The following is a 13,186-nucleotide window of genomic DNA, read 5'->3' on the forward strand; positions in this document are numbered from 1 at the left end:
GGAGGAGCTCTAACTTGCAGCTCTGCCAGGTTCCTCTTGCGAGATTTGGAGCGTTGCCATGGCAATGATCCGGGTCTCGCGAGAGTGAATTCTAGCCCCACAGGCTAGAGTTCACTCACCACTAGGACCACCAGGGATGGATGGCAGCAGCACGATCCCCCTTCCCAGGCTAAAGGTAAGAAGGGAGGAGGGTTTTAATCACTCACAGCACCCTCAGTCACACACACACACATCCTGCACCCCTGACACTCACAGCACCCTCACTCTCACACACACATGCCCTGCACCCCTGACACTCACATCACCCTCACACACACACTGCACCCCTGACACTCACAGCACCCTCACTCACACACACACACACTGCACCCCTGACACTCACAGCACCCTCACCCACACACCCACACACTGCACCCCTGACACTTACAGCACCCTCACTCACACACACAAACTGCACCCCTGACACTCACAACACCCTCACTCACACACCCACACTGCACCCCTGACACTCACACACACTGCACCCCTGACACTCACAGCACCCTCACTCACACAAACACACACACACCCCTGACACTCACAGCACTCTCACACCCTCACACACACACACACACTGCACCCCTGACACAGCACCCTCACACACACACACAATGCACCCCTGGCACTCACAGCGCCCTCACTCACACCCACACACACTGCACCCCTGACACTGACAGAACCCTCACTAAAACACTGCACCCAGCTCTCAGACACAGCACACACTCACTGCACCCCCTCACACACAGCACCCTTACAAACACACACTACACTCCTCTTGCACACACACTACACCCCCTAACACACACACACACACATCACCCTAACACACACTGCACCCTCACACGCACATAGCACCCTCATGCAAACACAGCACCCATCACGCAAACACAGCACACACACACACTGCACCCCTCAAACAAACAGCACCCCATACCCACACACAACACCCCTCACACACACACACACACATCACCCTCACACACAGCACCCTTACACACAGCACCCTTACACACACACACTGCACAATACTCTTTCCTGGCATTTTTTGTCTCCTGGTATTCCATCTATGGAGACACCAGAGACAAATTTCAAGCAAACACAGTGCAAGCATGTTATTAAATTTGCTTGTGCAAAACAATTTTTCTCATGCTAGAGCTCTTCAGCAGAGCTCTGCGCATGGTCTGCCATGGAAGAGCATTGAACCAACATGCTCACTTTGTGATGAGGCGTGCTTGTCATTGGTAATGACAAAACACACCCTATATGGCCTAGCCCACTTTTTAAGTTGGCTGTTATTAAAAAATGCCCGGGCCAAATTTTCTTCCCAGTCCGGCCCTGTTTACAGGTCTTGTGGAATACATGCTTTGAAGCATCAGAACTAGTTTGGCAGCACGAGGGGAACCTAAACGATATTACACAACTGGTTTTAATGTTATGGCTGACCAGTGCACATGTCACTATATATGTTTTCAGCGCTGAGACCCTATTGGAGGTTAGCTGTGAGAATCGAGTTTGACTCAAGTTTGATTGCAGAAGCACCTCTAGTGGCTTTCAAGTAGACAGCCACTAGAGAACTAATTAGAGAACTAATTAAAATGCAGTGTAAGCATTGTATCTACTAAACAGCACTGTTTTACATTGCAGGTTCAAAACTAAAGGACCCCTGCACCCAGACCATTCATTGAAATTAAGTGGTCTGCATGCCTTTAGTGGTCCTTCTATTCAAGCTATGCCCAGAAGTTCACTCTAATACTCACTTTAAAAGAGTTTAGCTGCTTCCTTGCACTGGTAGATTGCAAAATGATATTGACTATATAGCCACCAGTATAAAACAGTAAACAGAAAAAGAGATATTTTAATTTCTCAGAAAGATAAAAAATATAATCCCTGATTTTGCTAGATGATATGTGGCCTATAAATGGGAGCTACATAACCTGTTCACATTGAAAAAACATTTTGCTAGAAGGAGGTTTTTATTGCGTATATATGTTGCATTTTGCTGTTGTTGTTGTTGTGTACTTGCATTGAAACAGTAAATTATTTATAATAAGTACTAATTCTTTTGGATCCAGAAACATATTATTTAGTCTATTAGTCCGCTTGAATTTACTGACTTGTTTGTTTTTGTGTGCATTTTTTAGCCTGGTGCAGATCTTATTCCTATGGATGAAAATGGGAAAGTTCTATTTGACACAAGTACAGATCTGTGTGCAATTTGGGAAGTAAGTGCTGTTTTTTGTCCAGCCAGTTAAACATGTAAATGACCTCCTTCTCTACCAACAAGCTAGCAATGTAATGCAAAATGAAACTTAGCCCATTAGACTCATTTGAATTTCCCTTTTCCCAAGAGCTGGTTTTCATCATGCAGAGAAACCTCCCACTGCATCATGGTAGAGGCCAAAATAGCCAAACTAGAGAAATTCTCCAAGTTCGATATACTTCCAGAGACTATGTCCCTCCACATTAATATTTAATTGGAGCCCCACCATGATGCCACAGAATACACAGTGATCTGTCCACCTTCATTCCTTAAATGGAAGCCCCTACCCGATGTACATTACTTGTACATTATTAGCAAAATAAATATTGGCCTGGAAACTCTAAACTGACACTTGAACTAACCACAAAAGCAACCAAAACCCCCAATGGCTGGTTGCTTCAGGATTAGAGGTTGACTATTCGCACCAGCCGCCAGGGGGCAAATAGAAGCTAGACGTTTATTATAGGAAGCAGTCTTTTATTAGAGCATTTCTAAAACTTTTTTTTTCTTTAGTATTTATGTTGAGAATGAATACATAAAAAATTACAATTGTGTAAATGTATGAAACTGAATGTTTTAGAAATCTTGAAACAGAAATATATTCTACAGAAATTGTAGTTATTCTACATTTATGTGCTGCCTAGACAACCAATGATTCTATAAATGATATTAAAATAATATGCACGTATGTATAGAGTGCTCTGCTCAAGACCATTCAGCTGGCTAGCTATAAACACAATTCAGAGCCTGACTAAATATCACATGGTTATCACACACTTTTAAGATCTTAGTATTTTTATTAGAGGGATTAGAACGTTCATTATTTTTATAAGAATCACATGACTTCTTAGCTAATATTTGTTAACTCTGTACAGGCTCTAGAGCAGTGTAAAGATAATGGTCTGGTAAAGTCTATTGGAGTTTCTAACTTTAATCGCAGACAACTGGAGCTGATTCTCAACAAGCCAGGACTGAAGTACAAGCCGGTCTGTAATCAGGTAATTTATATTCTGCATATTATACTGGGTGCCAGATTTGCTAACTTTTGTTTCCTAAATGACCAGGTACAAACATGTAAATTATTTTGGTACGCTTGTTACTGTTAGAAGGAATGGTGTACAAAAACGTTCCTAAAAAAGACCCCAAATGTAGTTCACACACACATTCTTTTCAGTGGTATAGTAATCCTAAAATCCTAAATATTCCTAAAAAAAAACAAAACAAAAAAAACAAAACAAAAAAAACATACCCCAACAATGGAATAATAAGTATCACTGAGATAGCTCACTGTTTATGCAATGAAGTAGTATTACTGGAGCATTTTCTCTAAATGTTAGTGGTAGATTGGAACCCACAAATGCCAGGCAGGTAATATATATGGGAGACATATAGTCTGCCTATATTTTTTCCTTTACCTAATTATGAGAGTGCACAAACCTGCACCTCTCCACCTCCTGTAGCACAGACCTTCCTTGCCCTCTTGCTTTTGACTTGTACCTGGTTTTCATCATATCCATAGAAGTCTCAATAATGAGGCCAAGAGTAAAAGTGAACCATAGAGGACTGTCTCACAACTAGTCCACCGGGGATTTTGTACCTAACTAAAGAGTTGAGTTGATATAAGGCTTCAAAATAAGAGTTAGGGAAAAATATCCCCATCATATAGTATAAAAAATGCCAAAGAAGAAGTGAACAGATATGTTTTTTTTTTTTTCATTTGCAGTATAGGAGGGCCAAGCAAATTTGTCTTTTCACAACTATTTTTTCAACAACCCAATTCTCAATTTTGTAGGTGGAATGTCACCCATACATCAACCAGAGCAAACTGCTAGAATTCTGCAAGTCACATGACATCCTGCTGGCTGGTTACAGTGTCCTGGGTTCACACAGACACAAGGACTGGTAAGAAGTTGTGAGGGTTCCATACATGAAGAAACCATTTATATCATATAACTTAATATAACTTCATTTATAGTTCAACCACATAATATATTAATTTAATGTGCAACATACACACACATTGGTGTCTTTTGACAAGACTCAAGCAGTTTTATGTTATCTGCTAACTAATTAAAAAATCCAAGTTGACTCAATATAAGGAAGAAAGCTAGCATGTTGTAACCAAGGGTAGTCAATTTAATATCCACTTAAGAGTTTTGGTGAGATGGTAAGTTTCCAAGCAGATCAACAATGATTTTACCTGGCTTTGACCAAGTTTCCCATGCAGCTCTGCAGAACCCACATGGCGTAAGTCACTTTGAGATGAGATTTATAAAATAGTTTGCCCCATTACTGGGGAATGGCATCAAAACAGTTCCTACTCTAGGACAGCTGTCCATTCATGAAGGCAACAGAAAAGAGCGGAAAAAGCCAGAACAGCAGCTATTATACCTAGCTTTTCTTTATGGAGAGCCACATAGAACACAACACAGCTAACAATTGTCTCCAAATCAAAAAATGGTGGAATCCGTTAAAGTAATGTAATATTTGTGTTTTGTGATATGTTCAAATTTCTTAAAGTAAATGAATCCAAGCAATCTCTTGTCATCTCAGGGTAGATCAGAACTCTCCGGTGCTACTTGAAGACCCAGTACTGGTATCAATAGCAAAAAAGTACAACAAGACCCCAGCTCATGTTGCTCTCCGCTACCAAATCCAGAGAGGGGTTATAGTAATTTCAAAAAGTTATAATCCAGAGCGAATTAAAGATAACATCAAGGTAAGGACTATTGTCTTGTGATTCATTACATACACAAACAAATTTAAAATAAAACATTTTCATGGGTTTATCATTTTATAGAAATTCTTAACAGGGATGATTTCCTTTAAAGGGACACTCTATGCACCAAAATAACTTAAGCCTAATGAAGCAGTTTTGGTGTTTAGATCATGTCCCTGCAGTTCCACTGCTCAGTTGGACTATCTTCTGGAAGTGCGTAGGGATGCTGTGAGAGTCTCAGCCAGGGAAGGTGTGACTATGGCTTCAAGAAGAAAGTGATCCCTTAATGGTAGAAAACTAGGTATTGAGTCTACACTGACATGATCTATGCAGCAAAACCATTTAAGGGGACTCTCCAGGCAGAGTCTTTTACTCACCTCGTTCCAGCGCCGGGAGCCTCGTGAAGCCGCGCCCCCTATTTCGTCAAAATGACGAAATAGGCGGGCGCGAGCAGGGAGCAATCAGACGCTTCCATTTGGAAGCGTCATTGCTCCCTTGTGCGCATGCGCGGCTTTGCCGCACATACTTCAGAGGGCAGCATTTATGCCGCCCTCTTAAGTCCTGAGCGCACTACCGTGCATGGTGTGCGCGGCCGCGAGCTGAGCTAACTGACAGCTCAGCTCGCAGTCTTTGCCCGCCCCCCTCCTCTGCTGACAGGCTGGAGAGAAGGTGCGCACACAGTGCCTTCTCTCTCCTGCACACGTCAGACGTATTTTAATACATCTGACGTGTACAGGGCCTTTTTAGGGCCCTGCATGATAGGAAGTCCCTCTGGTGGCCGTCTGAGTGACGACCACTGGAGGTATTCCTATCAATCAATGTAAACACTGTATTTTCTCTGAAAATTCTCTGAAAATACAGTGTTTACATTAGATTGCCTGCAGGGAGCTATAGATCATACCTGAACAACTACATTAAGCTGTAGTTGTTCAGGTGACTATAGTGTCCCTTTAATAAAGATATAATTGCTTTGGTGCATAGAGTGCCCCTTTTAACATTAAGTATTTTTATTTCAATGAATTAAAGGGACTTGAAACTGAAATATAGATATTTTATTTTATGTATCATGTATAGGGTAACTTACAATCCATTGTTACCTAATTCCTTAGTAACTTTCAAAAAAGTGCCTGGGCCACAACTGCCAGCATGCATTATTGCAAGTCATTTCATTCATAAAAAAACATGAATGGAGCTACACAGTTAGATAGTAAAATGTCTGTTCTGTTCGCTTTCCAATATTAAGTAGAAAGGAAGGTCTCGGAAAGGGGGAATGACAGTTTGGAACCCTATTTCTGTTTCAAATTTTATTTGTTTGGATTAAGTTAAAGAAATCAAAACTGGAACATTGCAATGTTACTATGTGTATTTCTGATAAAGTGCTTTAGTAATATATTGCTCTTGGCTGTTTGATTATGTTTAGCTATTAAGTTCACAATAAGCATGTGCATGGGCAAAATTTTCGGTTCGGTTCGGCATTCCGAAATTCAGAATTTTCGCAATTCGGGACTTCAGCAATTCGGCACTTCAAGAATTCGGAACTTCGGCAACTTCGACACTTCAGCATTTCGGAATTTCGGGACTGCGGCACCTCGGGACTTCTCTTGCAGCCGCTTGGTAGATAACGCCCTAATTCCCACGGTATTAGGGAGTTATCTACCAAAAGGCTGAAAGACCTAAATTGGTCTTTAAGCCAAATTTACTAATACTAAGTAAAAATTACTTAGTATTAGTAAATTTTGCCCCTACTCGCTATACCGCGAGTAGGGGCATGTCTAGTAAACAGTGAGCAGCCTGTGACTGCTCACAGTTTAAAAAAAAAAAAAAAATAGTGCCCCCCCCGGCCCCCACCCCTGACCGGCGGGTGGGGGCCCTAAAGTAAATGATGGGGGGACCTATTGTCCTCCCCCTGGCCCCCACCCCTGAGCGGTGGGTGGGGGCCCTAACTACTAATAAGGGGGGAACCTAATGTCCTCCCCCCTTCCCCCCACCCCTGAGCGGTGGGTGGGGGCCCTAAACTAGAATAAGGGGGTACCTTATGTCCTCCCCCCTGGTCCCCACCCCTGAGCGGTGGGTGGGGGCCCTAAATACTAATAAGGGGGGACCTTATGTCCTCCCCTCTGGTCCCCACCCCTGAGCGGTGGGTGGGGGCCCTAAATACTAATAAGGGGGGGGGACCTAAGGTCCTCTCCCCTGGCCCCCACCCCTGAGCGGCGGGTGGGGCCCTAAATACTAATAAGGGGGGGACCTAATGTCCTCCCCCCTGGCCCCCACCCCTGAGCGGCGGGTGGGGGCCCTAAATTGGAATTAAAGGGGGACCTAGTGTCCTCCCCCCAGTCCCCCACCCCTCAGCGGCAGGTGGGGGCCCTAAATACTAATAAGGGGGGGACCTAAGGTCCTCCCCCTGGCCCCCACCCCTCAGCGGTGGGTGGGGGCCCTAAAAAAAAGTCCCACCCCCCCAGGTGACTAGGGTGTTCCCAAACCCCTAGTCACCCCCTCCCCCCTATAAAAATTATCCCCCTACCTACCCCCCTCACCCTAAAAATAATGAGGGGGGGACCTTTAACTAAGTACCTGTAAAAAAAAATAAAACTTACCATTCTATGTTTTCTCTCTTCTAAAATCTTATTTTTTCAGCCCCAAAAAAGGCCAAATAAAAAACCATAATAACCGACGCAATTATAAAAAAATTTGACTCATAACTCTCTGATTGGTTACTTAATCCACCAATCAGAGAGTTATGAGTCAAATTACACAGCGTGGGAAAATTCCAAAGAACTTTCCCAGCTGTGTAAAATGACACAGAGCACTCTGATTGGTGGATTTCAAACCAACCAGAGTGCTGTGACAGGTAAATGTAGAGACTTACCTGTCAGTCTCTTCATTTACCTGTCAGAGCACTCTGGTTGGATGGCTTAAACTTTATAAGCCTTCCCCTGCCCTGCAGAGCTCAGTCTGCGTGGAGCCCACGCCGGGTGAAGAAGGATTATTTTTTTTTTTTTTTTTATAATTGCGTCGGTTATTATGGTTTTTTATTTGGCCTTTTTGGGGCTAAAAAAAGAAGATTTTAGAAGAGAGAAAACATAGAATAGTAAGTTTTATTTTTTTTTACAGGTACAAGGTCCCCCCCTGATTATTTTTAGGGTGAGGGTGGTAGGTAGGGGGATAATTTTTATTGGGGGGAGAGGCGGTGACTAGGGGTTTGGGGACCCCTAGTCACCTGGGGGACACATTTTTTTTAGGGCCCCCATCCGCCGCTCAGGGGTGGGGGCCAGGGGGGAGGACCTTAGGTCCCCCCCTTATTAGTATTTAGGGCCCCCATCTGCCGCTGAGGGGTGGGGGTCAGGGGGGGAGGACACTAGGCCCCCCCCTTATTACAATTTAGGGCCCCTACCCGCCGCTCAGGGGTGGGGGCCAAGGGGGAGGACATTAGGTCCCCCCTTATTCCAATTTAGGTCCCCCACCCGCCGCTCAGGGGTGGGGGTTAGGGGGGAGGACATTAGGTCCCCCCTTATTTTACTGTAGGGCCCCCACCCACCGCTCAGGGGTGGGGGTCAAGGGGGAGGTCATTAGGTCCCCCCTTATTAGTATTTAGGGCCCCCACCCACCGCTCAGGGGTGGGGGCCAGGGGGAGGACATTAGGTCCCCCCCCTTATTTTACTGTAGGGCCCCCACCCACCGCTCAGGGGTGGGGGCCAGGGGGAGGACATTAGGTCCCCACCTTATTATAATTTAGGGCCCCCACCCACCACGCAGGGGTGGGGGCCTGGGGGGAGGACATTAGGTTCCCCCCCTTATTCTGATTTAGGGCCCCCACCCACCGCTCAGGGTTGGGGGCCTGGGGGGGAGGACAATAGGTCCCCCCCCCCATTATTTTACATTAGGGCCCCCACCCACCGCTCAGGGGTGGGGGCCAGGGGGGAGGACATTATGTCCCCCCCCCTTTATTCTGATTTAGGGCCCCCACCCACCGCTCAGGGTTGGGGGCCCGGGTGGAGGACAATAGGACCCCTTCCAATATTTTACATTAGGGCCCCCACCCGCCGCTCAGGGGTGGGGGCCGTGGGGGGCAATAGGTTTGCTTTGACGCGTGAGTGGGGTCTCGGGAGGGGGGACCTTATTTTTATTTTTATTTTTTACAGTGAGCAGCCACAGGCATAATTTACTAATCTTTACTTAGTATTAGTAAATTTGACTGAAAAAACAATTTAGATCTTTCAGCCTTTTAGTAGATAGCTCCCTAATACCATGGGAATTAGGGAGTTATCTACTTATTAATTCCTGTCATTACACTAACTGTCTAAGTAACTTACATTTTATATGAATGTATGTTACTTGATTGTTGTAAGTGTTGCAAATGCTTACAGCTGAATCCTGGCTATGTTTGACTAGTTTTTTATTTAAAATTGTTTACAATGTAACATTCTTCTTCTTTCACTGGGTAAGTATATTAGTACTTAGGCAATACTGTGCTTCAGAACTTCGGCACTTCTGCATTTTGACACTTCGGAACTTGGGCAATTCGGTAATTTCGGGACCTCGGCAATTCGGAAGTACCCGAATGTCCGAATTGCCCGAAATTCGTCCGAATTCATATTCGGACTGAAACGAATTGCACATGTCTAGTTCACAATAATGGAAGGACCAGGATTAGTTGACAAATCATAACCACTTGTTGGTTCTTGCTATTCAAGGGCATCTGTGTATATTTGCATTCTGAAATATAAATTTTAGAGAGATAAACCACCAGTCCATATTTATACACAAGGGGCTCTGTGACAGTGTCCTATAAGCTGAAGCTTGATTTTAAACGGACTCTCAGATGCTAACATATCTTCTTTACACAGGTCTTTGATTTCGAGCTATCCACAGAAGATATGAAGGCAATTGATGGACTCAATCGAAATTTGCGATACTTGGAAATGCCAGTGTATGTTTACTTAGTACTTTGGTGGAAAAATACAAATGATTAAAAAGCATATGTTTTTATGTCTGTACAAGAAAAACAGAGAAATCAGACAGGGAATTAGAAAAGCAAGCTGTACTGTAATGATAGGTGACCAAATAGGTGCTATTGTAAAATGGCCAATATGTTCTAAGGTGGTAGTATCTGTATTTATTTTTTTATGTTCTATATCAGCATCCCAAAAATTATTTAAATAGTTTAGATAACCATGTGATATAGAAATAAAAATGGTTTAAGGGTTCCTAATAAATAAAATAAGATAATAAATAAGATAATAGGGTTCATAATAAATAAGATACCAATTAATTGCAATATTTTCACTTAATACATACTGTATCTTTTATAGTACATGATTTGTAGGGTTAGAACTTGGGTTCTTTTGATCTTAAGACAGTGTCAGGGTGGCGGTCCGGTGCCCGGGACCCAGACACTGTCCGGGCGGCGGTGCAGGACCAGGACCAAGTATGCCTGATGTTCAGAGTAGGAGTCACAGCGTGGAGGTGGATTAGCAGGGTCTGGTGCAGGGTAACCGCACGCCCCCTGGTGTTGAGCACCAGCGTTTGTGCAGCCACATACCAAGACCCTGAATCAGCTTAAGCGGATACCAGGAACTAGGAGCTTGGAAATTGAGCAGACATCACAGGAGCTGAATAGGGAGGCTCTGCAGCAAGATTGTATCCAGTACTAGAAACAAGACAAGAGATAGGCACCAAACATGAAAACAAGATAGAACTAATAGAACCCAGAACCAGAGAAGGATAGTAAGCTAAACTCAGAACATATACACAAGACATGAGGAAAACATGAACATAACATGGGCATGACTGGACAGGACTGTACATGGACTGGGTATACAAACTAAAACAAGACAAGATAACATAGGCAAAACAAGAGGAGAAATAACTAAGTACTACATATGGAAATTATGGGGATTTAGTCACACTATATGATCATACATTGCATACGCCTGCCAACAACGCCAATGTACACCATATCTGGCAGGTCCTACACTGCCTAATATATGCTAAAACACACAAAATACATATATAGCACTTACCTGCAAGAAAGGGCAGAAGCCTTGAGGAGCTGCCTGCAGGAACACTGAAACAGAGTGAATGATGGAAAACAAACGGGTGTGGCAACATAAAACAAACATTTAAAGGAAACCTGGAGACTGGGAATCCCAGGGATGGATTACAGGAATGAACCCAGAAATCCCAGCATAAAGAAAACCAGACATAGAATAGAAAACCAAAAACCAAGAAAAACTAGACAAGAATTGTAACAAGAGTACTGGATACTAGAAGCCAAGGCCAGACATCTCCACAAAACAGAGCAGGACGTGACTGACAGACAGCAGCAGGACATACATTACATTAAATTCCAATGCAGCAGCTACTTTTCATAGATACTGCCATTATCCATACATAATGATATGATGGGAGAAGAGATGGGGAGAGAAAATCATGCAAGAAAAAGAACCCTGACTATAATTGTATTTATTTTTTAATTAAAAAAGTTATGTGCACATGACATTTTCCCAATGCAGCTCAATGATAAGTCTTTGCAAGGCAGGTGCTCTAGGCAATGGCCTGCATCTAGTATTTAGCTCCACTGAGCTAACCAAACCAGGAAGTAGCAATAACAGTTGTATGATTGATTAATGCTTTTTTTTTCTCTCTTGTTTCTGTTTCTGAAGGTTTGGATCGCATCCCCAGTATCCATTCGTTGACGAATACTAAATACTAAACACAAATTGTAATATATGATATTGAAATGATATTGAAATAAGTCATAATCGTTGGTGCTGGAAAGGACAACAATGCTATTCTATTCAATTTGGATATATATTTTTTTAATTCAAAAATCGTTTTAATAAATGTCTTAGTAATCACTCTGTGTATATCTTTTTTTATTTTATGGGACAAGATTGCTTCTAAATTTATATAACAATAAAAGTTACTAATTACCGTATATACTCGAGTATAAGCCGAGTTTTTCAGCCCATTTTTTGGGCTGAAAAACCCCAACTCGGCTTATACTCGAGTCATAGTCTGTATTATGGCAATTTGCATTGCCATAATACAGACTGGGGGGAGAGGGGGGCTGGCAGAGCTGTAACTTACCTGTTCTGCAGCTCCTGTCAGCTCTCTCCTCCTCCGCGCCGTCCGTTCAGCACCTCGGTCAGCTCCCAGTGTAAGTCTCGCGAGAGCCGCGGCTCTCGCGAGACTTACAGTGGGAGCTGACAGAGGGAGCTGAACAGACCGCGCGGAGGAAGAGAGAGCTGACAGGAGCTGCAGGAAAGGTAAGTTACAGCTCTGCCAGCCCCCCTCTCCCCCCCACTGAACTGCCACTGGACCACCAGGGAAGGAGAGCCCCCCTCCCTGCCATATATCAAGCAGGGAGGGGGGACGAAAAAAAAATATATAAATAAAATAAGAAATAATAAAAAAATAATAATAACAAAAAAAAGGGGTATAAGGACCACTATGGGAGGGAGGGGGGTATAAGGACCACTATGGGAGGGAGGGGGGGGGATAAGGACCACTATGGGAGGGAGGGGGGGGTATATGGACCACTATGGGAGGGAGGGGGGGTATAAGGACCACTATGGGAGGGAGGGGGGTATAAGGACCACTATGGGAGGGAGGGGGGGATAAGGACCACTATGGGAGGGAGGGGGGGGGTATATGGACCACTATGGGAGGGAGGGGGGGTATAAGGACCACTATGGGAGGGAGGGGGGTATAAGGACCACTATGGGAGGGGGTGGGATAAGGACCACTATGGGAGGGGAGGGGGAAGTAAGGTCCACTAGGGGAGGGGAGGGTAAGGACCACTGGGGGGGGGGGGAGTGAAGGAACACGGGGGTGGGGAGGTAAGGACCACTGAGGGAGGAGGAGGGGAAGTCAGGACATATGGGGGGGGGGAGAGGGGGCGGCAAAACATTTTTTGCCTACGGCGGCAAATATCCTTGCACCGGCCCTGCACACACTGCATTCACACACTGCATTCATACACACACACACTGCATTCATGCACACACACACTGCACTCATACACACACACATACGCACACACTGCATTCATTATACACACACTGTAAATAAATATTCAATTAATATATTTTTTATAGGATCTAATTTTATTTAGAAATTTACCAGTAGCTGCTGCATTTCCCACCCTAGTCTTATACTCGAGTCAA

The 13,186-nt window shown here is 44.1% G+C and overlaps 1 protein-coding gene across 1 annotated transcript in view; it reads left to right on the forward strand.

Annotated features, from left to right (window-relative positions):
- LOC134602591 (aldo-keto reductase family 1 member C1-like) overlaps positions 1 to 11,875 on the forward strand; it is a 43,242-nt gene extending 31,367 nt beyond the window's left edge. Inside the window, exons 4-9 of the mRNA XM_063447613.1 lie at positions 2,181 to 2,261; positions 3,175 to 3,297; positions 4,092 to 4,201; positions 4,853 to 5,018; positions 9,863 to 9,945; positions 11,681 to 11,875. Coding sequence (XP_063303683.1) covers positions 2,181 to 2,261; positions 3,175 to 3,297; positions 4,092 to 4,201; positions 4,853 to 5,018; positions 9,863 to 9,945; positions 11,681 to 11,723 — 606 coding nt within the window. The 3' untranslated portion in view covers positions 11,724 to 11,875. The remainder of the gene's footprint in view (positions 1 to 2,180; positions 2,262 to 3,174; positions 3,298 to 4,091; positions 4,202 to 4,852; positions 5,019 to 9,862; positions 9,946 to 11,680) is intronic.
- The last annotated feature ends 1,311 nt before the right edge of the window (positions 11,876 to 13,186 follow it).

The sequence above is a fragment of the Pelobates fuscus genome, chromosome 3, assembly GCF_036172605.1.
Source record: "Pelobates fuscus isolate aPelFus1 chromosome 3, aPelFus1.pri, whole genome shotgun sequence".
NCBI classification, from domain to species: domain Eukaryota; kingdom Metazoa; phylum Chordata; class Amphibia; order Anura; family Pelobatidae; genus Pelobates; species Pelobates fuscus.